The sequence below is a fragment of the Setaria italica genome, chromosome III (genome assembly GCF_000263155.2).
Source record: "Setaria italica strain Yugu1 chromosome III, Setaria_italica_v2.0, whole genome shotgun sequence".
In the NCBI taxonomy this organism is placed as follows: domain Eukaryota; kingdom Viridiplantae; phylum Streptophyta; class Magnoliopsida; order Poales; family Poaceae; genus Setaria; species Setaria italica.
The window spans coordinates 34,505,652-34,532,128 of NC_028452.1; the positions used below are offsets into that span (position 1 = coordinate 34,505,652).

Genomic DNA, 26,477 nt, shown 5'->3' on the forward strand with positions numbered 1-26,477 from the left:
TTCATCCAAGAAATAGGAATGTCCCTTTCTAAATGTCTAGGGCAAAGTGAGCTGCTAGCTGCACAACAAGTTGAATCGAAATGGACCTTTAAGCTAGACAAGTCTCTGGTAAGGCCTAAGTTTGTACGGAAGCTATCAACAAAGATGTACGAATTTCATGAATGGTACATGAAGCAGTCCGCCATTGATAGGGAAATGTTCGGCCTTAAGGTAAAATCGATAGATTTTTTTGGCAAAGGCAAGAAAGTCATGTGGCTGGAATTCAAGGATATATACAAAGTGTACCATCATAATGCCCCTTATGTCTCTCTCGCCTGGGCTCTGTAAGTGTCCATTTATCTATATGTAAATTTTGGCTCATATCATTATTTTTTGTGCGTGCGTTGCCCTACTAACTTCGTCATCCATTCTATGTAGGATGCTAATTCAGACATGCTGATGAGAAGCGTACTTCTATGTTGGCCTCATGGATCCATCCCTAGTTAACCAACACCAGATACGGGATTTTCCAGAGCAAACGTTGATGGAAGTATACAATTTCTTGGATAAACGAAATTACAAGGAATACATACTACTTCCATACAACTTCAAGTAAGTGTGTGTATACCGTCTATTTTTTTTCTTTTTCCTTACCTGATTAATGTTAGTTAGCTCTAATATGAACATTTACGTACGTAGTTTCCATTGGATCCTCCTAATAATTGAGCCTGATAGAAGCCACGTCACTATCTTCGATTCGTTGAGGAAATCACCGAAGGAGTACCAAGACATTCAAGACATGCTAGACTTAGTAATAATTCTGGACCTTTACCTCTATGCAAAAGTTCCTAACACTATATCATTTATTATTTGAATCCACAGTGGGGACAATTCATCAGGAAACGCAAAGATCCATTCCAAGAAAAACTTACATGGAACACAGACTTCCCGGTATGTATGAAGTTTGCATATTTTGTACATCTATAGCACGAATATTTCATAACTTGTTTTTCCCCATTGAAGTGCTTAAGATAGGAACCTGGGAATAATCTATGTGGCTACTACATCTGTGAGCACATGCATAGTTTTGTGGGACCCAAGGGACTAAAGATGACGCCACACAACTTTAAAGTACGTAAAATAAAACTATTAATAGTTAATTATTTTCTAGCTCCTTATATTTAATTGTTCGTGTAACATTCACATATTTCCAAATTACAGATGCATAATATTCAACAAAGACTCTTGGAAAAGGAAAGAATATGAGCAATATGTGAAGATCTCATGGGATTCCTGGTGGATGAGGTAGTAAATCCACAAGGAGAATTTTATTACGATGGACGAAAATTAGACGCACCGAGCAACACCACGACGAGAGGATCCAAGGAATGACCTGGGCAAATTTTTGTATATATATATATACTAATTGTATAAATACTATGCTAAGATTTGTATAGTATGCTAAGAATTGTATATGTAGTAATTGTATAAATACTAGTTTGATTTTTTTAAAAAAAAGTCTTAACTACTAAAGGATACGTGATGCATGAAATTACAGGCGCCATGCAGGTAGGCGCTTTTATGCATGCCCTTTAGCCCTGGTTGGTAAAACCAACCGGGACTAAATAGGGCAACCGGTTGGTTTTACCAACCGGGACTAAAGGGTGTCTTTAGTCCCGGTTGAGCGACCCGGGACTAAAGACCCCCTCTTTCATCTCAATTGTTTAATTCGGGATGGATTTTTGGGAGACTTGGCCCCTAACAACCGGGACTAAAGGCGAGTTTTCTGCCAGGTTGGCCCGTATCCTGGTTAAGAATCAAAGCACTTGTTTTTTTTTCAAGCTTGACTTGATTGGTCAAAGACGACAATTGGTAGGGTTTTAAACTTTCTTGTTTCGGAACCAAAGTTGCTAACCTTGTAACAGTGCCATTTCTGTATGTTTTAATCGAGAATAAATTGTACGCATGCATTTCTGTAGTACTGTGCTTTGTATTTAGCATAGTTCTAAATAGCTCACTATAGCTTTGCTATAGCTTTTTTAGAGAGTCGGCCCTACGCTATTGCCAATATAGCTACTAAGGACGCTTTAGCATTGCTAAACAACGCTATTTGGCTTAGCTGTGAAATCTATTAGCACGGCTAATCCTATTTTCTGCTATGTGGATTGATGATGATTCATTTTTTCACACCAGAGGCCCAAAAACCAATTAGTTGCTAAAAAAACTACGTGAGCCACACAAAACCCTGACTGTAATTTTTAAGTTTCAAGTAATACATAAAAAGACATGTTTTTCAATAATCCTGGACATGCATTGTATTCATAAAATTTCGTAGGTCCATGTTTTTGTGCATGATTAACCGGACCTTTATTTATTTTTAAAAAACACTAAACGAGAAAGAGCTTTCTCTATATCCCGCTATAGTTTTCTATAGATTTTGGAGAAGGCCGCTGCTAAACCACTTACTCCCTCCGTCCCGCAAAGAGTGTATTTTTAGAAAATTTCAGACATAATAGTAGCTGTAACAAATGACCGTATTGCCCCAAATTACTCATATTAGTTGTTATTGAAAGTCTTATTGTCTGTTGGTTTTCTAGATGCTGAATAAATATGCATGCATTGGGAATAGGTCAAAATTAACATCAATTAGCTATTTTTTTGGTTCTACACAATTCCTCAATTTATTATGACCTGGTTTGGTTACTCTTGTTTATTTTTAGCACCCGTCACATTGAATGTTTATATACTAATTAGGAGTATTAAATGTAGACTATTTATAAAACCCATTACATAAGTGGAGGCTAAATGGCGAGACGAATCTATTAAGCCTAATTAGTCCATGATTTGACAATGTGTTGCTACAGTAAATATTTGCTAATGATGGATTAATTAGGCTTAATAGATTCATCTCGCCGTTTAGCCTCCACTTATCTAATAGGTTTTATAAATAATCTACGTTTAATACTCCTAATTAGTATCTAAATATTTGATGTGACTCGTGCTAAAAATAAGCAAAGGAACCAAACTGCCCTATATCATTCGTGGTTTTGTGCAAGGTGGGTATAACACGCGCAGACCGACACCGAAGTCGATCATATATTCATATTTCGGGAGAGACATGCACGTCATATATTACAGCCTAGGAGTACTTGCGTTTGAGGGAATTGGTGAGCGCAATGCCGATGATGGCGACGAGGAGACTGAGCAGGGGAGCGGCGGCCAAGATGATCCTCCTGTTCCTGTAGTAGACAGCGTGGAGGCCGCTCCTCGTCCTCCTCGTGCCCCGGAGCTGGACGATGCCCTCCAGCGTCCGGAGGTAGAGCTCCTGCCGCGGCAGCGGGTCCATCAGGGACTCGAAGAACTCGGCGGTGCGCTGGTCGCTCATGGTACTGAACAGTATCCCCCTGGCCCGCAGCTCCCGCACGTCCCGCTCCGTGCGGATGAGCGAGCCGAGGATGGCGAGGTACGAGCTCACCCCGCTCTGATCCGACCGGTCCGTCACGCACTCCAGCGCCACCATGTTGATGAGCCAGCAACGCGGCAGCCAGCTCAGCGCCAGCTGCGGGAGCGCGAGCCGGCCGACCCGGAGCGCCGCCGGCTCCACCCTCACGTCCGTCACCCGGCACGTGCCGCTGCCGTGGATCCGGATGCCGGCCTCCGCGAGCTCCACCGCCGACGTGAAGTGCGCGAACGGGCGCGCGTAGTCGCAGTACCGGACGTCGCCGTCGGGTGGCGGCGCCCGGCCCGCCGAGGTGCCGCTGGTGGACGAGGTCCAGGAGGTGGACGGGGCTGAGGGCGTCCCACGGCGTGTCGTCGAACCGGGGCTCCCGGCTGCGGACGTCGAGGTAGGCGAGGAGCTTGGCGACGAACTCGTCGACGCGGACGGGGCGCAGCGCCATGAGCGCGCGCACCACGGCCCAGGGGATCTGGTTCTCGAACAGCAGGATGTCCTTCATGATCCGCAGCATGCGGCCGTGCGTCCACGACCAGTGCTCCAGCTCGGCTGGGTAGTCCTTGGTCAGGATCGCCGCCACGGCGAGCAGGAAGCACCCGTCCACGACCATCATGTTGGCGAAGTCGTTGCCGGCGATCGTGTCGAACGCGTCGGCGTAGCAGAGCCGCGCCTCCGGGAGGACCGGCCGGACTGCGTCGAGGAACAGATCGACGGCCGGCTTCCTGCTAGTATTATTCCCCTTCAGCGCGCTCCGGCAGAACTCGTGCGCCACGGCCTCCTTCACCTGCTCCATCTCGACGAGGTGCGGCGAGGCGCGGTGGTGGTAGGGCCCGATGGAGACCACCTCCGGCGCGAAGTAGCGCTCCTCGAGGCCGCCGCGCACGCTCTGCGGCACCATCTGGATGATGAGCGGCCGGCTGTGCCGGTGCTGCGCCGCGCGGAACGCCGCGTTGCTGGTGGACAGGCGGAAGGACAGGTCCCTCTGGTGAGGAGGGACCAGGCCGGCTTCCGGGTCATGGAGCTCCATGGCTGCCGCCGGGCGGACCTCGACCACAACAACCCCTGATCACTTCATCTCTATATATATATCCATCAAATCTGGTACGGCAACTGAATGGAAATCACATAGTGAGAGAAGAAAAAGGTTGAGTAAATTGCGTAGTGATCTCCATGTGATGCAAGCAAACATGGATGCATCAGAGCATGAGTGACTGAGTCTATATGAGGTATGTTCTTGTTATTGTCCGCACGATTGCATAGGACTTTCTTGTGTAATTTTCGTTTGGTGGCTGGATCAGTGCTCAAGCTACCATGCATTTTAGGAAAAAAATCTCGGAGGTGAGCGGTATGTCTGGTAGGCTAAAAAAAGGCCCGAAAGTTTGGTCAAATTTTCCAAAATTTGAAGAAACTTAGGCTAGACTTTGAAAATATGTTCAAATTTCATCCGAAGAAATACCGGAATTACCAGTATATCAATTTACTGGTGGATACAATTAGGACCCTGGTCTGAATATAATTTTATGGTAGATTCATTAAATGGTATCTTATTTTAAAATGTAGGTCATTTTAATTTTGTCCTAAGTTCAACTTTTTCTAATTTTGATCAGCTAGATTATTGAAAATTAAAATACAACAACATCTATAATAAATGTTATAGTAGCTTTATTAAGTAGTTCACCACAAAACATGTCATGATTGTGTATTTATTTGATATTATAAATATTAATCTATTTTCTGTAATTTTGGTGAACTAAAGTTAGAGAAGTTCAACTAAGAATAAAACAAAACAACCTATAACTTAAAATGGAGGGAGTGCAAGTAAACACTAATATTGTACTTCCACTAAATTGATAGTTGTTGCATGTGATAGCTTATCTTTATTATCTAGGGACAAGGTGTCGAAGGTGATAGCTTATAGATGCCTATGTATATAGTGGAATGGAAATATCTTCGTGTGGTTTTCTTGAGAAACAATGTCTTCATAAAATTATTAAGTTGCATATATAGACCATAGTATAGTTGTACTCCTTTAGCTTTTGTTTAGCGGTTCTAATTGGAGAGAGCGAGAAGAGATGCTAACAGTGGTGCGCTAGGCCAGTTTTTTTCCCCAGAGGCCAGAACATGCAATGCACGTATTTAAGTAAGAAGTGAAGGAAAAGTCAAGTAGACAGCTACTCAACTGAGAGTTACAGCACCGTCGTTCCACGACTTTTTACGCAAGGCCTCAAATCAAACTGAAGCATAGTCAATGTTTAAATGGGAATCAAAGGATTCAAGAAGAAACGACCTTAGTTACTTGGAACAAGCTGAGCAAAATCTTAAGGAAGTTTCTTAATTAGATAGGAAAAAAATACTTTTCTCGTTAGGACTCGAATGGAAAACTATTGCGGGACGAAGTCTCTGTAGGTGCGCGCTTCGTTCTGGACAAAACTGGCATGTATGTGGAAGGTAGACTGTTTCGCTGAGGCAAAGTAATAAACTGCAAATAAATTTGCCAATCACGAATATGCCTTGTACTTTGTGTCTTTGCAGCTGAAGTATTTTCAACGAGAAAGTTACCACAACCTAAGGTCAAACTGATAAGGGCACGTACAAAGGGCGACTAGGAGCCGTCTAGGAGCCGGTTTATTTGCAAAAACACCCCCGCGAAGGCCAGCAGACGGCTGCCCCGTCGTCTCGCGAGGCGACGATCCAAGCGCGTGCTCCCATACGAAAACGGCGACTCCAGCACCGTTGTACCAGCCGCCGTCGATCCGCGCTCGATCCGGTGCGGCTTCCCCTCCGCGCGGGAAGATGGCGCATGGCCTCCCCTTCGCGCCAAAATCCCCCATAAATCAATCCCTCCAGCGGAGGTCCGCCCGTGCCCCCTGCCCTCCGGCGGTGCGAAGAATCACGCCGGCGGCGCTGCTCCTCCGCCTCCAACCGACGCCGGCGTGGTCCTCGGCGCCCCTCCTGCGCCGCACCTCCTGGTAATCCTCGGAGCTCATGTAGATCTGGTTGCACTTGATCTGGTTTGTGTGGTTCTTTCTATTGCGGAAAGAAGATTTGTTCATGAGATTGTGTAGGGACTCGGATTGCTTACTGCCTACTAATTAGCCCCTGGTTACTGAGATTTTTCCGTCATGCTCATGTGCAATTTGGTGGCTGGTCAAGAAAATACATATCAGCGTGCTACAGCCGTTGCTTCCTTTCTTCCTGATATGCAAATCCCCATCAAGGACAGTAGCTGCTCTTGCAAATTGCCCAGCCGGCCCTTCATGCATTGGTTACTGGTGCATAGTTTCAGTCATTGGCTGGGTAATCATGCGGACTCCAGTACACAGTGGATATGTTGCATATTCTTCAGTAAACTTGTTTGTTATTTTGCAGAGTTACCCATAGAATTGAAAACTGATCAAGGTTAATTGAGTCAAATAAGCCTTGCTGTTATATAGTAGTTTGCTACTCATGCCTTACTGTTATATTGAGTCAGATAAGTCTTATTGTGCTAGGTAGTATATATGCTGGTAAGCTGGTTCATTTTCAGTTTCATTCATTGGTGATATATGAGCTTTTGTCAGGTATTCATCAATGAGATTATGGCAAAAGGATACTGTGAAAGTTATTATAGTTTTCTTGACAGACATGTAATTTATTTTTTTCTCCTTGATAGACAAAACACTATGTGCGCTTTTCCATTTTCTTTTTGCAAAATGGGACGCAGAATCCATTGGCATCAAAAACACATTCTTTTGCATGCAAATACTTCAGAGTTACCATTTAGTTCAGTGTTCTACAATTTTGTTAGTTGGAATCTTTTCAAGGTCTAATTGGCATTGTAGTCCTTTTTATTTGCAGTACATCAATGCATATCTGTGAAAATGTTGAGCTGGTATACCTAAAGGAACCAAGCAGAGTCCTTACTGAGGGTATATAAGGAACCAATGCATATCTGTGAAAATGATGGTTACTGTTTTGATTAATCAGTCTTGACATCTGACATACATGGATGATGATGTGAACTATTTTTTTCATTTCAGATGCAAATCACATAAGGACTCTTGATTCCAGTGAAGCACTGAAAACTGAAAACTTGAGCAAATTTGTCAGTGAAGCAGTTTCTTACATTTGTACTGCCAAGCTCCGTTCTACTGACATACAAGCTGCAGTTCATGTATGCACAGTACTCCAGTATGAATATCTGATTTACTTGATCAATACCAATTCTTAAAATATACACTTAGTTCACGCTTTTAGCCCTGCTCATCATATATTCCTGCATAAGGTTTATTTCCATACATGGATTAGCTATTTGTTCTGTATAAGTGAAGCATGTTGTTGCACTGTGCTTTTTATGCAATGTTGATGATGCGGATAAGTTAGTGAATGCGATGAAATCATGTCCTGGTGGATCATGTGAAGGATCCCGTTATGGCTGTAACTGATCATGTGACTTTATACTCCTGGAAAATAATTTTGCAAGCATTTATTAGACATTTGCTCTATGATTTGTTCAGATAACGGTGCACGGAAGATGAGTCAAGGTGTAGATGCGGCAGCGACCCGTGAGTTGCTAGAGGCGGAGGCACGGCGGAAGCGGAAGGCTGCCGCGTTGCGGGAGTGGAATCGGGCATCGTCGTCAAACCAGAAGAAGGGGCCGGCGGCGGCACCAGTCTCACCGGAAACAGTAGCAGAAGGTACTGTCTTGCCGAATGGAGCTTTCTGGAACAAAGAAATTGGTGGTAGTCCGATTGCTCATCCATGGATGCGTCCCCAAGCTTTGGATCCATCAACATGGTAACAAATCAATCTCAATTCTCAGGTGGACCATTATGCAATGACAATTATGCAGCAAGCATGATATGGACCAATTGTACTATTTTCTGCAGGGATCATGATCCAACACCACCTGGTAGCTTCACAAACTTTATTAAGAATCATCCTCAGATGTCTCAAATGGGTCCTTCTCATTTTGTCCCATTCAAGCCACCACGACCTATGGACACTTCACCATCACAAGGACAAACAGCAACCCCCCACGATAGTGGGGATGAACTTGTTAGGACTAACAAGCGAATCCTGTGGACACAAGAAGAAGATGTTAGGCTGGTGAGTTGCTTAATTCAGTTGCTTTGTTTCAATTACATTGTAATTCGATTACATCAATATAATACTTTCTATATGATTGTAGATGAGTTCTTGGTTGCTTAATTCGACGGACTCATCCCAAGGAGCTGATAGGAAGAATGAGCAGTATTGGCTTGATGTTGTTGATACGTACAACCAGACTACTCCCGGCAATAGGAAAAGAAATTTTAAGCAAGCCAAGGACAGGTGGCACAAGATTAATAGATGGACTGATCTTTTTCACAATGCTTGGTTAAAGGCTCGAAGAGTTTTCACTAGTGGATACAATGATCAGATGTGGATTGATAAGGCACATCACTTCTACATGGAAGATAATGAACTTGGGCCTTTTGTTTTAATGGATGTGTGGTATGCTGTAAAAAATGAGGCAAAGTGGGTAGCATACAACGATGGGCTAAAGGCAGCACGTAAAAGAAAGGTTTCAGATAAGGAAGTGGCAGACAAAGATTCAGATGTTGTAGATGTTGAGGAGAATGTAGAATGCCCTAGGCCAATTGGGCAAAAACAAGCTAAAAAGGCCGCCAGGGAAAATAAAAACAAGTCCAAGCTTTGTGACAGTGATATTGAGGAGCTACATACATTGGGAAGAATCCAATCTGAAGATCATGCAAACCGGGTTAAGGTATTAGAAGCACAGCAGAAGTTATCATCTGACAAGCTTGAAGCAGCAAAGCTTGCTCATCTTACAGCAAAAGAGCAAAAGGAGGCAGCAAAAGACCAAAAGGAAGCAAAAAGGTACGAAGCTGAAGCTAGGATGTTTGAGACCTATAACCGTCTTCTCTCGCAAGATGTAGGACTAATGTCTAACGAAGAAAAGGTTGATCATGTAGCAACAATGAAGGCTTTGAAGAAGAAATTATTTGCTGAATTTAATTAAGGTATGCTTTAATTGCTCTGAAACATGATATGTAGTTGTCCTTCTTAAACCTCCTACGGAACATGATTAGAATAAGTTCAGACTGATCATCTAAATGTATGTTAGGCTCAATGATGTTTTTTTCTGAATATCCTCTGATAAAATATTTATTAAGGTGAACATATGGCTATTCATGTAGACAAATTCCTGGAGATGCTCTGGATGGTAGTTTAAACTTCCTAGAGATGGCAGCTTCAACTTCCTGGAGATGGCAATTCTGGTGATTAAGCTGAACTTCCTTTGGATGGCAGCCAGCTTCAACTTCCTAGATATTTGATCTATCATGCTATGAACCCATGGTGTAAAGGTCTATCTAAATATTTGGACTCTGTTCATTATGCTAGTTCAATTCCCTATCGTGTTTTCCAATTCCCTGTCGTGTTTTTACTTGTATTAGATTATGGAGATGAGTTCCTGTTAGCATTGATATGAGGTGAGCAGCTACACAGGTTTATTGTTGATATCTGAGATAAGGTGGCCAAGCTGTTGAACATATATGGTTATGGTTCTTGTTCATGAATCATGAGATGCCTGTCATTGTGCATATGAGATAGTAACATATTACTTGCTGTGGTCTTGGCGTTGCACTAACCAGATAGTAACATATTACTTGCTGTGGTCTTGGTGTTGCACTAACCAGATAGTAACATATTACTTGCCCATCAATACGGACCTATGCTTGAGGTGTGAAATTTGTAACTTAGGTGTGAACTCAACATATTGCTTGAGGTGTGAAATCTGTAACTTAGGTGTGAACCCAACATATTGCTTGAGGTGTGAAATCTGTAACTTAGGTATGAACCCAACATATTGCTTGAGGTGTGAAATCTGTAACTTAGGTGTGAACCCAACATATTGCTTGAGGTGTGAAATCTGTAACTTAGGTATGAACCCAACATATTGCTTGAGGTGTGATATCTGTAACTTAGGTGTGAACTTGTGCTTCAGGTGTGAAATGTGTAACATATTCTAGTATAAATACATAGCTATCGGTGGCACTGTGCATAGCTGCTTCTTTTCTCCACATTCCTGTCAATGTCAACTGAATCCACTTATGAAGAACTAGAACCTGAAGCCCTGCCCGGTGATGAAGTACCTGATGAAGCTATCGAAGATGATGATGAGGGCCTATCTGCTGAACATGAAGCCATCGAAGAAGATTTTGATCCAGCGGAGGTATACACGCTTGAAGATTTCATTGCTGAGGACTTAAGATTAGAAGAATTTCGGAGGAAAATCAGCGACAAGATTAAGGCAAAGTTTCAATGGGAATCATCTGAACCACCTCGCCATCGCCGTCGCCAAAGTGGGCTGAGAAGGTACATACCACGTAATCGAGAAGCTGGTCACGACGATCTTGTTGCAAATTATTTCTCTGCAAATCCTATCTACACCGACGAAATGTTCCGTAGGAGATTCCGGATGTCAAAACCTTTATTCCTTCGAATTGTGTCAGAGCTCAGTAATTGGGATCCTTTTTTCACCCGAAGAGTGGATGCAACTGGTAGAGATGGACACTCACCCCTTCAAAAGTGTACTGCAGCTATTCGAATGCTAGCATATGGCTCACCGGCTGACCAACTTGATGAGGTATTGAAGATTGCAGCGAGCACATCTTTATTGTGCTTAGGAAAATTTGCCCAAGGAGTGATAGAGTGCTTTGGTGCGGAGTACATGCGCCCTCCGAGAAGTGATGAACTTGAAAAAATTCTACAAGATAATGAGTCCCGTGGTTTTCCGGGTATGATAGGAAGCATTGACTGTATGCACTGGACGTGGAAGAATTGTCCTAAAGGTTGGGCCGGCATGTTTACTCGTGGTGATAAACGTGTTCCTACTATGATCCTTGAAGCAGTTGCATCACGAGATCTTCGCATATGGCATGCATTTTTTGGTACTGCTGGGGCCTATAATGATATCAATGTGCTGAATAAGTCACCGCTATTCATTGAGGCGATAAAAGGAGAAGCCCCTAGAGTACAATATATTGTAAATGGAACGCAATATGACACAGGATACTATCTTGCTGATGGGATTTATCCAGAGTGGGCTGCCTTCGTGAAGACAATATCAAAACCTCAAACAGAGAAGCACAAATTATATGCACAACATCAAGAAGGGGCAAGGAAAGATGTCGAGTGCGCATTTGGTGTCCTGCAATCTCGTTTTGATATTGTTAAACGTCCGGCACGGTTATGGAAACGGGATGATGTTGTTAACATCATGCAAGCTTGTATTATCCTCCATAATATGATAGTCGAAGATGAGAAGGAATTGGTCAAAATTCCATTGGATTTGAATGACAATCCGAGTGCAACAATTGTGCTACCACCGGAAGTGAGGACAAGTGATGATCCTAACCCATGCTTCGTAGAGGTACTTCGGAGAAACAAGGTTATCCGTGCTCGCTCTACACACAAGCAGCTCAAGAACGATTTGGTTGAGCATATTTGGCAGCGTTATGGCCGCAAGGAAAACTAGACCTACATGAGTAATCTATTGAGTCTTTATGACTAATATATTGAGTCTTTATTATATTATCATATTATGTATTGCAAAGATCAATTATTATAAATATATATTATATTTATGCTTCTATGTCAAATTCATGTGTCCATAATATGAGATAGCATGCATTGCATTGAGTGAACAAGCAACAAAATGGCATACATAGATCATATTTATACCTAATCACCTTGATTTGAATCAATTAATTAACTTGCAGACAACTTAAAAGACACATCATTGTACAAGCTGTCGGTTTCACTGTCTATATATAACTTACAGACGACCGCTGTCTAAACTGTTGAACGTGCCCTAAAACACTCAACAGACGTGTCTCCTACTCTCCTGCTTGGAAAAGAGGATTGCTCCCAGAAGTGAAGGTATCTGATCGAAAGTTACACAAAATTCTTAAATTTGAATCTGAAACCCAATTATCCAAAAGTCCACTAAATTGACAAATCGTAGATACAAAGTTACAAATGCACAATTTGACAAGTGTTGTCCCTGTCCCAGTACTACAACTACACCGCCACCTCCATTCACTACTAGAAATATGAGCATTCGTCCTTGACATTAGTACCGAACAGCTTTTCGTCCGATACTAACGCGCGAAATTAGTACAAATTTTCGATCCTTGGAGGCTTTATAGTACCGGACAATAACACTAGTACCCGTGGAGTACTATTTAGTACCAGTCGGTAACACCGACCGGTACTAAATGATGCATTTACTATCGGGCATTTTGGACGGTACTAAATGGCGTACCGAACAAGCGGTACCGGTGAGATGCTCGGTAACTGACCGGTATTAAAGATCACTTCCCCAGGTTGGTGGCTCGCTTGCAGCAACCTTGACGTCGGCACGGCACATCGGGCACGTGGCGTGCGCGCGCAGCCACCCGTCGACACATGGCGCGTGGAACGCGTGCCCGCACGCCGGCAGCCTCCTCACCGTCTCCCCGTCCCGCACGACGTTGATGCACACCGCGCACTGCTCCGCCGGCACCCCCTTCTTGCGTTGGTACTCGAACGCCGGGATGGCCTCGACGTCCTCCTGGCTGAGCCCGCCGACGCCGTTGACCTGCCCAGGCCGCGGCTGCCCCACCGGCACGTCGACGCGGAGCGCGCCGAGGTGCTCAGGTAGGAGCGGTGGCTCCGGCGGCGCGGCCCTGTAGTAACAGCACGTGAACCAGATCAAGGCGACCACGACCACGGCCGTGGCGACGGAGCCCCAGACGTAGCCGGCGAGCACGAACACCAAGACGGGCACTGCGACGGCCGCCGACCACAGCAGGAGCAGCTTCGCGCAGCGGTCGGAGCGCGCCGTGCTCGGCCCGGGACGGAACAGGTCGATCTCCCACGCGCCATTACTCCGGCGAGCTCTGTCCATGGAGACCGTGCGCGCGGCTTGCCAGTTGGTCAGTTGGTGGCTTACGGTGGTTGGATGTACAGCTGGTTGAGAATGTCTGTGCCTATATATACTATCTTTGGCAAGGGTGCAACATGCTCGTAGTCTATGATAAATTTGAGCAATGATTGCTGGGTGCGATGCTTAAAATTTTGTGGTCAATTTGTGGAACAAGATGGAGAGGGACGATGCAAAATGACTTGGAAATTGCGAGCAGGAGGGAGAAGCAAAACAAGAGTTCAAAGACTACTTGATCAGGAAGTAACACACCTCGCTGACCTTGTTTCTTTAACGCAAGCTGCATTTTGTTTAGGGTTAAAACGGCAAATCACCCGCGTCAGGTAGCAATTCAAGCCGGGGGAGTGCAAACCGTTACGCGGTGTCTTTGTGGGAGCCATCATCTGGGATTAATTTGACTCGTATGTGGATTATTATACTATGGAATTCACCTAGTTGACCAAGAACTGAATTTCTAGCTAAAATAATAGAGAAAATTGCATTGCACCCGGGCTACCAATTTTTTTCGTCATGTGCTTCATCTTCATATAGCATGCAAGGACGACGACGATATCCAGCACAAGGACGTGAAGTTATTATGGGCGCTCCAAGTTGACATGAGGAGGAAGACACTGATGTGTATCTGTCGCCCCCTGCTCGGCCCATCGACGGAGATGTGCGAATTATTACAACGATTTATCAGCACTACTTCAGAGTCGTTACATTTACATGTCACATAGTTATTATCTAGTTAGCATACTGTATACATAGATGCTAAGACTGTCGAAACATATCGCGGTTGCGGGCAATAAATTGATGAGGCCAAAAAACTGCAATCAATTTATTGTCTTAGCAATAAAGCAATATTGAAGTTAAAATCGTGAAGATGAAAAATGTGCCTAATCATTAGCTTCTTGAAAACATTGTAACCGTGTTCTTGGGTAATTAATCAATACAACAATCTCCTGCTGACAAAAGAAAAATAACCATTACATGAAACAATCTCCTTCTGACAAAAGAAAAAATAACCATGATAGAACAAGCTGAAAATCTTATAAAAGAAAAAAATGCAAGTAACTGAGCTTTATGTTTCTTTTCAATGGAGCCATTCCATCCTACCTCACTCTCCAGCCAAACGTACTTACCTTTTGGATGTTATCTAGTTAGGGTACTCCTAGTACATACTGCAGATGCTAAGGCTGTCAAATCATGTATCGACAATAAATTGATGAGTCAAAACAACTCCAATCTATCATCTTTGTAAAGCAAAGTTGAAGTTAAAACTGTACTGATCAAAACTGTTTGCAATTAAGGTTCTTGAAAACGGTTGCAACCATGTTCTTGGTAATCAATAATACAATTTCTTTTAAGAAAAGAAAAATAACCATGAACAAATCAAAGTCTTACAAAAGAAAGAACGCAAAAGTTTGCAATTACATATCCTTATTTGAAGTTTCATTTCGATGCCATTTAACACTGAAGTTTCGCCGGTAAATAATAGTTTATTTTGCATGGATCGTGCGTGCACTGGACGGCTGCCAGTAGCGCCTTCCTCCTCATGTCAACCATGCCTTCCGGTCCGCATGGCCGATGACCTTGAAGCAGACGACGTCAGGGTTGTCCAAGCTCATGACGGGGTACAGCGGATGCACGCACGGGATGCCCTCGTAGCCCGGGAGCGCCCAGAGCTCCTCGCAGTCGAGCACGCTCTCCTTCACCCACTTCACTGGCTCCTCCATCGTCAGGGTCAGAGTCCACGTGGTCACCGTGAAGGCGAAGTGGGAGCGTGCGCACGAGCTCCTGCCGAAGGAGCCGCAGTAGCAGCGGGGCTCGCCATCGACGAACCTCACTGCAGCAGCACCGGCGGCGCCGTGGCGGCGCCCATGGTCCGGGAATTCGTCAGGGGAAGAAGGTCGTTGGTGTAGTAGCTCGGATCTATATGTACCGGAGCCTGGGGCTCGTCGGATCCGCCATGTCGCACATGATGAAATCGGTATGGTACCCTACGCCAGAATCGATTTGTGCTGGCACAGGGAAATTAGCATGCTGGCGGACGCGATTGGCACATGCCAGATAGAGAATTGTCGGGCCGGCGGGGAAGAACCCGCCAGCACAGTGGCCACTGTGCTGGTGGGCGACACAAGCACCTGCCAACACAGGTCATCCCATCTGTGCTGGTGGGTGGTTATGTCACCCGTCAGCATAAAGAGCCTCTGTGCTAGTGGGCGACATAAACCCACCACTAGCAATACATATTCTCTCATGTTGGCCAGCTAACCAGTAGGTATAGGTACAAGTACCGATTGATGAGGCAGATTAGGATGTGCAAGGATCTGAAGCACTTGATATATTACCATTTCAACACTAGCCCTGTTGGAAAAGGACCTGACTGTGGGTTTTGGGTTCCAAAGTGGAGAGTGTGGCTCTTCTTCCTTCGCGGTATTGTCCCATTATGGAGTGCTGGTTGGGTAATCTGTTGGCAAGGCAGTTTTAGGGTCGTCATTCGAAGGGAGTAGCCAAAACCGTAACAAAGCAACGTGTTGAGTCTCATTGTGATTTGGAGCTTGGTGCTCCAACAAAGGCCACTGTGCTGGCGGGTGACGCAAGCACCCGCTAGCACAGGTCATCCCATCTGTGCTGGCGTTATGTCACCCGCCACCACAGAGAGTCACTGTGCTGGTGGGTGACATAATCCCACTGCCAGCATAGATCTGTTGACCTGTGCTAGTGGGTGCTTGCGTCACCCACCAGCACAGAGAGCCACTATGCTAGTGGTTGGCTTATGTCGTCCGCCAGTACATAGCATAGTATAAAAGCTCCTATTCATCTTCCTCCCCAGGCAACCTTTCATTTTGGCGCTTACCTGAGAGGAGCTTGGGAAAAGCCCAAAAACACCAAATCTAAGCGGAGAGGTTTTGCTTTTGATTTTCCTTGGAGGAGTCCTTGGAGGAGATGGCTATATAAGGTGAGTTTCTGCCATTCCAACCTTCATTAACTTGTCATCTAGATTTAGATCAAGATCTAGAACTAGGAGAGAAAGAGGAGGCAAGAGAGAAAAAAATAGAACTAAGTGTCCTTCATCTCCTTGTGACACTTAGTTCTAGAAAGGTCCTTAGCCTTTAAATTAAAGCACAAGTCAATAACAAAATTCATGACAAGTAAGATAAGGAGAAAGTAAACAAGCATACAAGCAATAACATAAAGGTACAACCACACACATGAGTACACATGTCAACAATATAATCCAACACGCACAAAAGCCAAACAACATGTCTATTACATGAAGATCCACAAAATAACCAACAAACACCCCCCAAGCTCCCCCTATCTCTACTACCCCTTAGGCGGCAAGGTAGAAGCGGTGGATTCGGAGGGCTGAACAACGTATGCCGAGGCATCGGCATCGGAGCTCGAGCCGGAAATGCTAGGAGAACTCTTGGGAAGAGCTGGATCAACACGAGGTGAAGCAGGCATGCCACCCTTAGGCAAATGAGAGGAAATTGTCCCCTCAACCTCATAACCCATCTCTGCCTGAATCAGCTGAGTAACAGTGCAAAGAGCGGCATCCGACCCGTCAAGCCCCTCGGACCGAGGTGTCACAAAGGACGGAAGAGAAGAACTGGACCTCAGCGCTGGGAGAGAAGGCTGCGGTGGTGTCTCCTCTGATAGAAGTGGAGCTGTAGAGAATGGAACAGACACTTGAGTCGACATCGGACTCGTGAACTCACCCTACCATGGCTGCTTGGGAGAAGAAGCCTGTGACTATGTAAGCTGAGGCTCGGTCATCTGTGGTAGTGACAACATCCCTGTCTGCAGAAGAGGTGATATTGGGTCAGTGGCCAAGGGAGTCTGCACGAAACCAAAAATCGGAGGAGCAAGAGCTGTGGGATCGTGTTGGAGCTGCTGAGTGGTAGGAAGTGGGGGTGGCTCCAACCCGGTGTGATAATACAGTTGTCCTAGGCATCCAGAGAGAAAAGAGAACATTTGACCGATAACCATCTGCTGTTGTAAGATCTGTTGCCTCTGAGCCTCCTGCTGCTATCTCAAACCCTCAAGAATGACCTGCTAGGTCTCAAACTGACAGGCAATCTGAGACTGCATCTGTATCACAAAAGCATGGCTTACCAAAATAGTGGTGTTCGTAAAGAGGCGATTGATACATCCGGAAAGAATATAAGTTACTACGATTTCACAGAGGACATATGGGAACTTGACTATGGAGAGAATATCTGGATCCCTATCTTTCAGTGCTAATGGGTCAAACACCCAAATGGAGTTACAGATGACAATTATGGGTTGACACTTGTAGACCTAGCCAATGTTGGTTACAAAGATGACCCATGGGTACTTGCTGACAGTGTCGCACAAGTATTCTACATAACAGATCCTATTAATGCAAAGAAACACATTGTAGTCTCTGGTAAATAAAGGATCCTTGGAGTTGAAGGTATCGTGGATGTTGAGGAGTACAATTAGTACGAGGAATTGGACCTTTTCAAAGACCATGAACGAAAAATCAAGCGTGTTGAAGCAGGCATTGATAAATCCATGAAGCCATGGTTATGTACCGACTGTGAAGGAAAAACTACTAAAGGATAAATAACATTTATTTTCTCTTATGTTGTTTGACTAATTAATATTATTTTAAGACTTATTAATTATCTTGTAAGACTTTATTAATGTGTACTAGACTTTATTAAAAAAATATCTTGACGTGGTTAATTCAGCATGCGGTCATCATAGCAGCGTGTTTAGGACTGACAAAGTGTTTAGAACATGCCTTGAAGGTATTCTAGATCCTAAGAAAGCAACCAAAACCAAAGAGAATCAAAGAACTAAAGAAATCCAGGAAAACAAACCATCGGACGTACCGATGGCCCCCAGAACAACGTCGTAGCAAGTATCGGAGAAATTGGTACACTGCAAAGCAATTGAGTTAAGAAAGGCCTGTCAGATGTTCTGATGGACTTATTTCTAGTTGTGTCGGACGAATTGTGAGGGGTAGGCTTCAAAGGCGAAGAAATCTCTATAGCACGGGATGTTCCGATGGTTGGCCAATAAGAGCATCGGACCAAGCCTATTTACTTTGACCCTTGACAGAAGGTGTTGGATAGAAATACTTCAGCACCGGTTGATCCGATGGGGGCATCGGATCAAGCGTTGGATGATCCGATGCTCAGTGCCTCCAAAAAAACTGCGAGCGCTGATGGTAGTGGGGCCCACTAAAGTCATCAGGGGAAAAAAATTGGCCTCGCACGCGAACTTGTGCAACGCGTCCGATCCAGGGCCTACATGCGAGCGCGCGCAGCACTCCAAGCAGCGTGGCCCACAGACCAGTCACATTTGCACGAGATGATGCAGCCCAGGCCACAAGGGGAGACGGAGGTTAACGTAAGATTGAGAGAGGCACCGGCGACCAAGTATTTAAGCAAGCATTTCTCCCTGTGCGAAAGCGAGGTGGGACTAAAATGCTGCTATGCGACCACGCTGCGTGTCTACCTCCAAATAGGCCGAAACTCTGAAACAGCCCACGCAATGCGCACTGTGCTGGCGGGCTGCACGAGCGCCCGCCAGCACAGTGATTTCAAAACAGTTCCAAAATGATTTAAATACATAGAAAATGATTTCAAATATTGTTTCAAACTTTTACACATGGACATAAATGTTATTTAGTCAATTTAAAAAATATTTTTTCATGGATAACACAAATCATAATGAATAATTAGTTCACTTGTCACTATAGGTTGAAACACCCTATAACTCATGAGGTGTTTCAACCTAGTGTGACAAGTGAACTAACTACTCATTATGATTTGTGTTATCTAGGAAATACTATTATTTAAATCAACTAAATAACACTTATGTGCATGTGTGAAAGTTTGAAACAATTTTGAAATCATTTGCCACATATTTAAAGCATTTTTTGGAAGATCCAACGCTTGATCCAACACTCTTATTGGCCAACCATCGGAACATCCCGTGCTATAGACATTTCTTCGCCAGCACAGACTGCCCCACAGAATTCGTCCGACGCAACTAGAAATAATGCCATCGGAACATCTGATGTGACTTTCTTAACTCAATTGCTTTGCAGCGTACCAATTCCTCCGATACTCGCTACGATGCAGTTCTGGGGACCTTTCTTAACTCAAATAATTTTGAAATTATTTCAAACTTCTTCACATGAAAAAAATGTTATTTAGACTTCATTATCTTGTAACTTAATTATCTAGCATAACAAAAGGGAAGGGGTACATGATCCAAGCCACAATATAATATAAGTAGTTCTAATAATATTGCAAGTTATTACATCAATAAATTAGAGGTTCTAGAGGGAACAAGTTCAAATGTTACAACCATGCATGTTACATATTTCATCAGATGTCGGCTCGCATCCTTAGATATGGAAAATATCTAATGTCTCCAATCGTCCAGCCTAGAACTTCATCAAAATAAGTGAGAGCATGGATGAGTGCACTCTCCTTCGCTTCACATGGACGGCCACATACATTACTATGAACGGAGAACATTGGAGACTAATATGGCCTATAGAAAGTGAGACTCGCCTGGAACCTCAACTGTGGGGTGTAGTTTGGGTGTCCACCCATGTAAGTCAAATGTGGCCTATCCAGAACTTTATCCAGAATCGCGCGAAGGCTCACTTCGGCAATGGTACTACCATGAATTATGTCCTATAAAAGATGATAACAACATGATGACAGTTAAAAGATGTAACACCACTAAAGTTAAAAGAATGATAAAGAATGTTCCATACCATGTCATGAAGTGGAGAAAGCCTCTATGCAGTGATAATCACATTGTTGTCTTCCTCCTCGAGGCATCTCATTCGAAACCATGAAAAGTCTGGCACAAAGTACCCATGAAGGTGAAGCTATTGTAGGCAGGCCTCCATGACGGTCCTATTAACAGTCGCCATATATGCCGATGGGCTACCCCATGCGGCAATTGAGACCATCGGGATGGCCTATCCTGAAAAAAGAGCTGCATGTCGATCAGGTACTTGAAAAAAGATATGGTTTCTTTGCATAAATGGTCCTATGTTGACGACCTCTGTTTGGACCATAGGAGCAATACCACCTAAATCTTGGGCAACATCTCTAAGCCATCTAATATTATTGATAAGCTGCATTGAATTAAATTTAGAATTTATTCATGTGTAGTAACAAAATCAATCAAAAGAAGGACAGAATATTACTATGTTGGGAATTGCTCCTCTAGTTTTATTGCCGAATGGAATGTCAATGGACCCATGGACTTACAGTCCTGGAACAGTAGGTAGAGTGTCATCATGCCCGAAATGTCCACGGCTGCAACCACCGTGGCGGCCACCTCCACGGCCGCAACCACCATCCATACTTAGCCCAAACTATCTACATAAAAATCAATTAAAATCATATAAATGTGCATAATTTCATATAGGATACAAATAATCTAATAAACAAATTTGTGATCATTTGAACAAAATGGAAACAAAATTGAAACAAAAGGAAACATTTGTGATCTATTGACAAATTGGAAACAAAATGAAACACTTTTTATGTGGGGGCGACATTACAATATGGGCGACAGTACATTGTTTATGGAAACAAAATGGAACAAAATGGAGGAGTAAATAACCATTTATTGAACAAAATGGAAGCAATAAAATTAAACAGGGGGGTATGACAGTCGTACAATGCAATGTGGGGGAGGCTGATGAGGACATCGCCATGCTGGACACGCATGAGTCATGGTTTTCCCCAAGTTACAATTTTGTCACCAACTCGGACATCGCGTTCGTTTCAGATTCAGCCAACACCCCTGCACGGTTTCGGCCATATCTCCCTCATACGACATCGAAACGAGGCGTTCTTTGATACGTTGGAACGGGGACAACGACCCCATTCTTTTGGTTCTGGTCCTAGCCCACAAGGTTTGTGGATCATTCTATGTGACCACGACAATTTGCTGCATCACCAGTTTTGGGTCAACTTGGCCTTGTATCGTGTCGGGCCTTAAGCCCAAGTTGTGGGCGCCCCCTTCCTGGTCGCTCCCAACCCTAGTTCACCCCTTTTGATATAAACTCAGTAGCCGCCGCCTTAGAAACTCGGGTTTTGTTTAGTTCTAGTTTTCCTTTGAGAAACTGAGATTGATTCGTTGTAACTGTGACGACAAGTCCTTTTACAGTGATCCAGGGTCCCTGTTCTTGTTCTCCTCGACTGTGTTGATTAGTCCTTTTGAATTGAGAGCTTGAACCCTTATTACTTCATTCATATTTGCAATATCAGATTGCGTGTTTACACTTTCTTGCTTGTGTCCTTCAATTCGCTTGCAGGGAAAGCCTTCTCGGTGAGGTCAATCAAGTTGTGCTTGGTTGATAACCAACGGAGCAACGGTGTAGCGATTGCAAGGATTCGAATCATGTCTTATTAGAAGTCCGGATCATCAATGTTGAGTCTCCACCAATCAAATTTATCACTACCTTTCAGAAGATCGGGCCAGTGCTACATCAAGTGGTATCTGGATTCCAGGTTACACGTGAGGTATACTATCATGTTTCCCCTTTAGATTCAGTTTGTGTCCAACACCTATAGTTCACAAAAAGCCCAAAAATATTTACACTTTCCGCTGTCCTATTGCCTTTTTAGCCTTTGCAATTTCCGTTTCAGATTCGCTTTGTTGAGTTTGTGTCCGTAGTCAAGTCTTGTTGCTGGTTTAGTGTGTTCGTGGTCGTAGTTTCAACAGACCGTCGTTGTTTGTTTGTTTCCACCGCTATCCCATCCACCTTTACCCAAACAACAAGTCGAGCCCCCACATTACTTGACTTGCCATGCTAGCCACCTTGTGTGAACTCTCGTCGTGCAATCCCTAGATAGGTTGCAAGCCGCATTGTGTCGCCTTTGCATCGCAGCCCTTCTTGATTCATCTGGCGAATACCTAATTGCTGCATACCAGGAATGTTGGTGCCCCTATATTGCTTGCTGAGAAGTTGTGCTCAGCCGTGATCAGTGTTGGACAGATAGGAACACTTTGCCCTAGCTATCGCCGCCTTACCAGCCGCGTTGTGCCTTTTCGAAACCCTGATTTGGGCGACCTTCCTTAAAACAGGCATAACTTTTCGCTCGGAAATCCAATTGAGGTGAATTTTTTTCAAATTTTCAGAACGAAAAGTTACACATAGGATTCAATGCCTTTGGCATTTTTGCGATTCCCAGCTCTCCCAAAAAAATCAGGAAGTGGGAGTTTTCAAGCCTCTAAGTTGTTGCACGGTTTTCAGCAAACGTGCCTGTATTTCTGTAGACCACATCACACCTCTGTTTAAGGTGCAAATTTTTGTGATTCCATCTTGTGTGATTCCTATTCAGAGAAAAATATAAAAAAATAGTTGAGAAAAATAAAAAAGTGGCTTCCTACTAGTTCTGGAGGGAAAATTAGGGAAAAGAGTTAAAACAATTGCATGAGTTGTTGGTTGCTTGTTCTTTGAGTTCTATCCACCGTCGCTCATTTCATCTTGTTGTGCTACATCTAGGGACACGTCTTAGCCAGCAACTGTGACTTGTACTTTGGATACTTATTGAATTTTGCTAATCTGCTTCGGCTATTGTTTTTCCTTGCTACCATATTGTGCCTGCCCAAAGCTCCACATATACTTCTATTAGTACAGGTTCACCTTGCAACTGTTACACCCAAGCTTGACAACAGATTGTACCACCCTGTTGGCTTTGGTAAGCACACTTGCAAGACAGTAGTAAGCCGTTTGAGATATTGCTTTCCACCCATTAATTGCTAGTTGATAGGGACAATACTTTTGTGTTGTCTTTTGTTGTCTTCTAACCATGTTAAGGAAAGGGAAAGGAGTGGAGTCCCCTTTGAACTTCAATGAGTGTGTGTCCAAGGACGAGCTTATGAAGCTTCTTGCCGACCAGCGCACCTACATCGATGGGAAGTTTGATGACTTGATGCGCAACATTAACATTCTGGTTACCCGGATTGTTGAGCAACGACCTACCCCAGTGCTGCCACGCCGACCCACCCCTCATGATGATGGTTTGGAGGATGATGATGATGTTGATCTTGATAATGATGCATATGACATGGACCGTCTTCGGCGTAATCGTCGTGGTATGGGAGGTAATAATCATCACCATGGTAATAATGATCCTTTTGCTAAAACTAAATTTACCACGATTCCTTTTGCTGGTAATGTTGATCCTAAGGCTTATTTAGATTGGGAACTTGCTGTTGAACAAAAATTTAATTCTCATTTAGTTCCTGCTGAGCATAGAGTTAGGCTTGCTACTAGTGAGTTTACTGGTTTTGCTCTCTTTTGCTGGAATGATCTTTGCAATAATAATAATGCCAATGTTGTACCTCAGACTTGGACTATCTTAAAACAACGTATGAAATCTCGTTTAGTTCCTCCTTATTACCAACGTGATTTGCGTATGAAACTGCAAACTTTAAAACAAGGTGAAAAAGGCGTAGAAGAATATTATCAGGAATTGCTCATTGGTCTAGCACGTTGTGATATACATGGGGATGATGAAGATTCTGTCTAGATTCTTTGGTGGTTTGAATCATGATATATAGGATATTCTTGATTACAAAGATTGGAACAGGTTCAACCAATTGTATCATCTTGCTCTTAAAGCTGAAAGAGAAGTACAGGGACGTCGTCAACAACACACTTTCAGGTCCAACCCTGGAAGATCTTTTCCGCAGCAGCGTTCCAATGTCGACAAGCCCAAGGCTTTTGTTGCCCAGCCGCCAGCGACACCGCTTGCTACTACACATGCTTCCGAGGTGAGCAATTTGTCTCCTGTGCAGTCCCAACCGCAGAAGAAAGCTATGGCCCCTGGTGCGTCATCAAACAGCTCCAAGAAAATTGTGTGCCATCGCTGCAAGGGCATTGGACATGTCATGAAGGATTTCCCAAATCATAGTGCTTACATAGCCACCGCTAATGGAATAGGATATGTAAGTGCTAGTGATGTTGAAGATGAATTGGTTCTTGCTACTAACATTATTGCAGATGAAGCGAATAACGAGGAGGAGGTTGCCATTGATTCTCTAGTTGCCTCGGCGGGTTATAAGAGCCTCCTTCTACAGCGGGTGTTGACTTCCCAACTGGGATATGAGGAAGAGAAACTCCAATGCTGCAATTTGTTCCACATATTTCTCCTCGTCAAGGATTGTCGTGTTCTCACCATTATTGATAGTGGGAGTTGAAACAACTTAGTGAGTTCAGATCTGGTCGAGAATCTTGGTTTGACCACACGTGCGCACCCGCATCCGTACCACCTACAATGGTTCAACAATAGTGGTAAGACAAAGGTAACTAGATCAGCACGCGTGCATTTTCTATTGGCTCATATAATGACTATGCTGATTGTGATGTTGTACCTATGCAAGCATGATCTCTTTTGTTAGGTCATCCATCGGAATTTGATGTTATTGCTTTACACCATGGCCGAACTAATAAATATACTTTTATGCATCAAAATAGGAATATTACTTTCCTTCCTTTATCTCCTGCGGATATTAGGAAACATCATAACGAGCTTGCTGAAATTGTTAAGACTGATCATGCGTTAGTTCCATGTCATGCTACACATAATGGGATTAAGTTAAAAGAGGGTGTTTATCTTGCCACCACTGCTGCTACTGCTGCCTTATGTGATAATCATGATGCACCTTGTTATACTATGCTTTGTCGAGATGTTTGTGTTACCGATAATCCTATGTCTTGTACTTTGCATCCTGATGTGCCTAACCTTTTGCAGGAGATTGATGATGGGATAGAGTCAAGGACGACTCCAATTCAAGAAGGGGAGGATGAGGAGGATATCGCCATGCTGGACACGCATGAGTCATGGTCTTCCCCAAGTTACAATTCGTCACCAACTCGGTCGTCGCGTTCGTTTTGGATTCAGCCGACACCCCTTGCATGGTTTCGGCCATATCTCCCACATACGACATCGAAATGAGGCATTATTTGATGTGTTGGAACGGGGACGCCGCCGCCATTCTTTTGGTTCTGGTCCTAGCCCCAGAAGGTCCGTGGATCATTTTGTGTGACCATGACAAGGTGTTGCGTCACCAATTTTGGGTCAACTTGGCCTTGTATCATGTCGGGCCTTAAGCCCAAGTTGTGGGCGCCCCTTCCTGGTTGCCCCCAACCCTAGTTTGCCGCTTTTTATATAAACATTGTAGCTGCCGCCTTAGAAACTCGGGTATTATTTAGTTCTAGTTTTCCTTTGAGAAACTGAGATTGATTCATTGTAACTGTGACGACAAATCTTTTTACAGTGATCCAGGACCCCTGTTCTTATTCTCCTCGACTGTGTCGATTAGTCCTTTCAAATTGAGAGCTTGAACCCTTCTTACTTCATTCATATGTGCAATATCAGATTGTGTGTTTACACTTTCTTGCTTGTGTCTTTCGATTCGCTTGCAGGGAAAGCCTTCTCGGCAAGGTCAATCAAGTTGTGCTTGGTTGATAACCAATGGAGCAGCAGTGTAGCGGTTGTAGGGATTCGAATCGTATCTAATTAGAAGGCCAGATCGTCAACGTCGAGTCTCCACCAATCGAATTTATCACTACCTTTCGGAAGATTGGGCTAGTGCTACATCAGAGGCACGAACGGGGAGCGGTGACGCTCAGTGTTGTTGACGGTGGCGCGAGGGTTCGGTGGCGCGGCGGATCGAGCAGGCCTGCCAGCGTCAGTTGTTGAAAGAAGAACGTTTGTACAGCGGGAGTTAGAAAAATAGCATCCCGAGGGAGTGGCATTTATACGTGGGGACTTAGTGCTGGCAGGCAATAGCGTGGCCCGCCAGCATAGTGAATCAGCACTAGCGGGCATTAATACCGTGCGCCAGCATAGAGCTCCATGGGGAATATTAACACGCCCGCTCTTGGCATGCCCGCGGCCGTTCCTCTCCCACGCCTGTGCCCGTTGGTTGCCCGCCGGAGCGCCGAAGATGACCAGACAGAAGGCACACATCTCCAGGAGGCAGGCACGTGACCTGGCCTCGCGGCGTTTCGCCCTCTCTTCGGCGACAACGACCTCAGGACTGTCGTCCTCCCGCCAG

The 26,477-nt window shown here is 44.3% G+C and overlaps 3 protein-coding genes across 3 annotated transcripts; 1 reads left to right on the top strand and 2 right to left on the bottom strand.

Moving 5' to 3' along the window:
* Window positions 1-3,118: 3,118 nt before the first annotated feature.
* Window positions 3,119-4,460, bottom strand: LOC101773357 (UPF0481 protein At3g47200). Its single transcript, XM_004963880.1, has 2 exons — window positions 3,799-4,460; window positions 3,119-3,737 (listed from the first exon to the last, which is right to left on the bottom strand). The coding sequence occupies exons 1-2, from the start codon at window positions 4,458-4,460 to the stop codon at window positions 3,119-3,121; spliced, it is 1,281 nt and encodes a 426-aa protein (XP_004963937.1).
* Window positions 4,461-10,862: 6,402 nt separating this feature from the next.
* LOC105913484 lies at window positions 10,863-11,957 on the top strand. The gene has a single exon (XM_012844542.1). It carries the CDS (start codon window positions 10,878-10,880, stop codon window positions 11,955-11,957), a length of 1,080 nt encoding a protein of 359 aa, XP_012699996.1. The 5' UTR covers window positions 10,863-10,877.
* A 445-nt stretch (window positions 11,958-12,402) lies between these two features.
* On the bottom strand, window positions 12,403-13,411 carry LOC101776584 (E3 ubiquitin-protein ligase ATL6). The gene has a single exon (XM_004962499.2). It carries the CDS (start codon window positions 13,368-13,370, stop codon window positions 12,789-12,791), a length of 582 nt encoding a protein of 193 aa, XP_004962556.1. The 5' UTR covers window positions 13,371-13,411; the 3' UTR covers window positions 12,403-12,788.
* Between the last annotated feature and the right edge of the window lie 13,066 nt (window positions 13,412-26,477).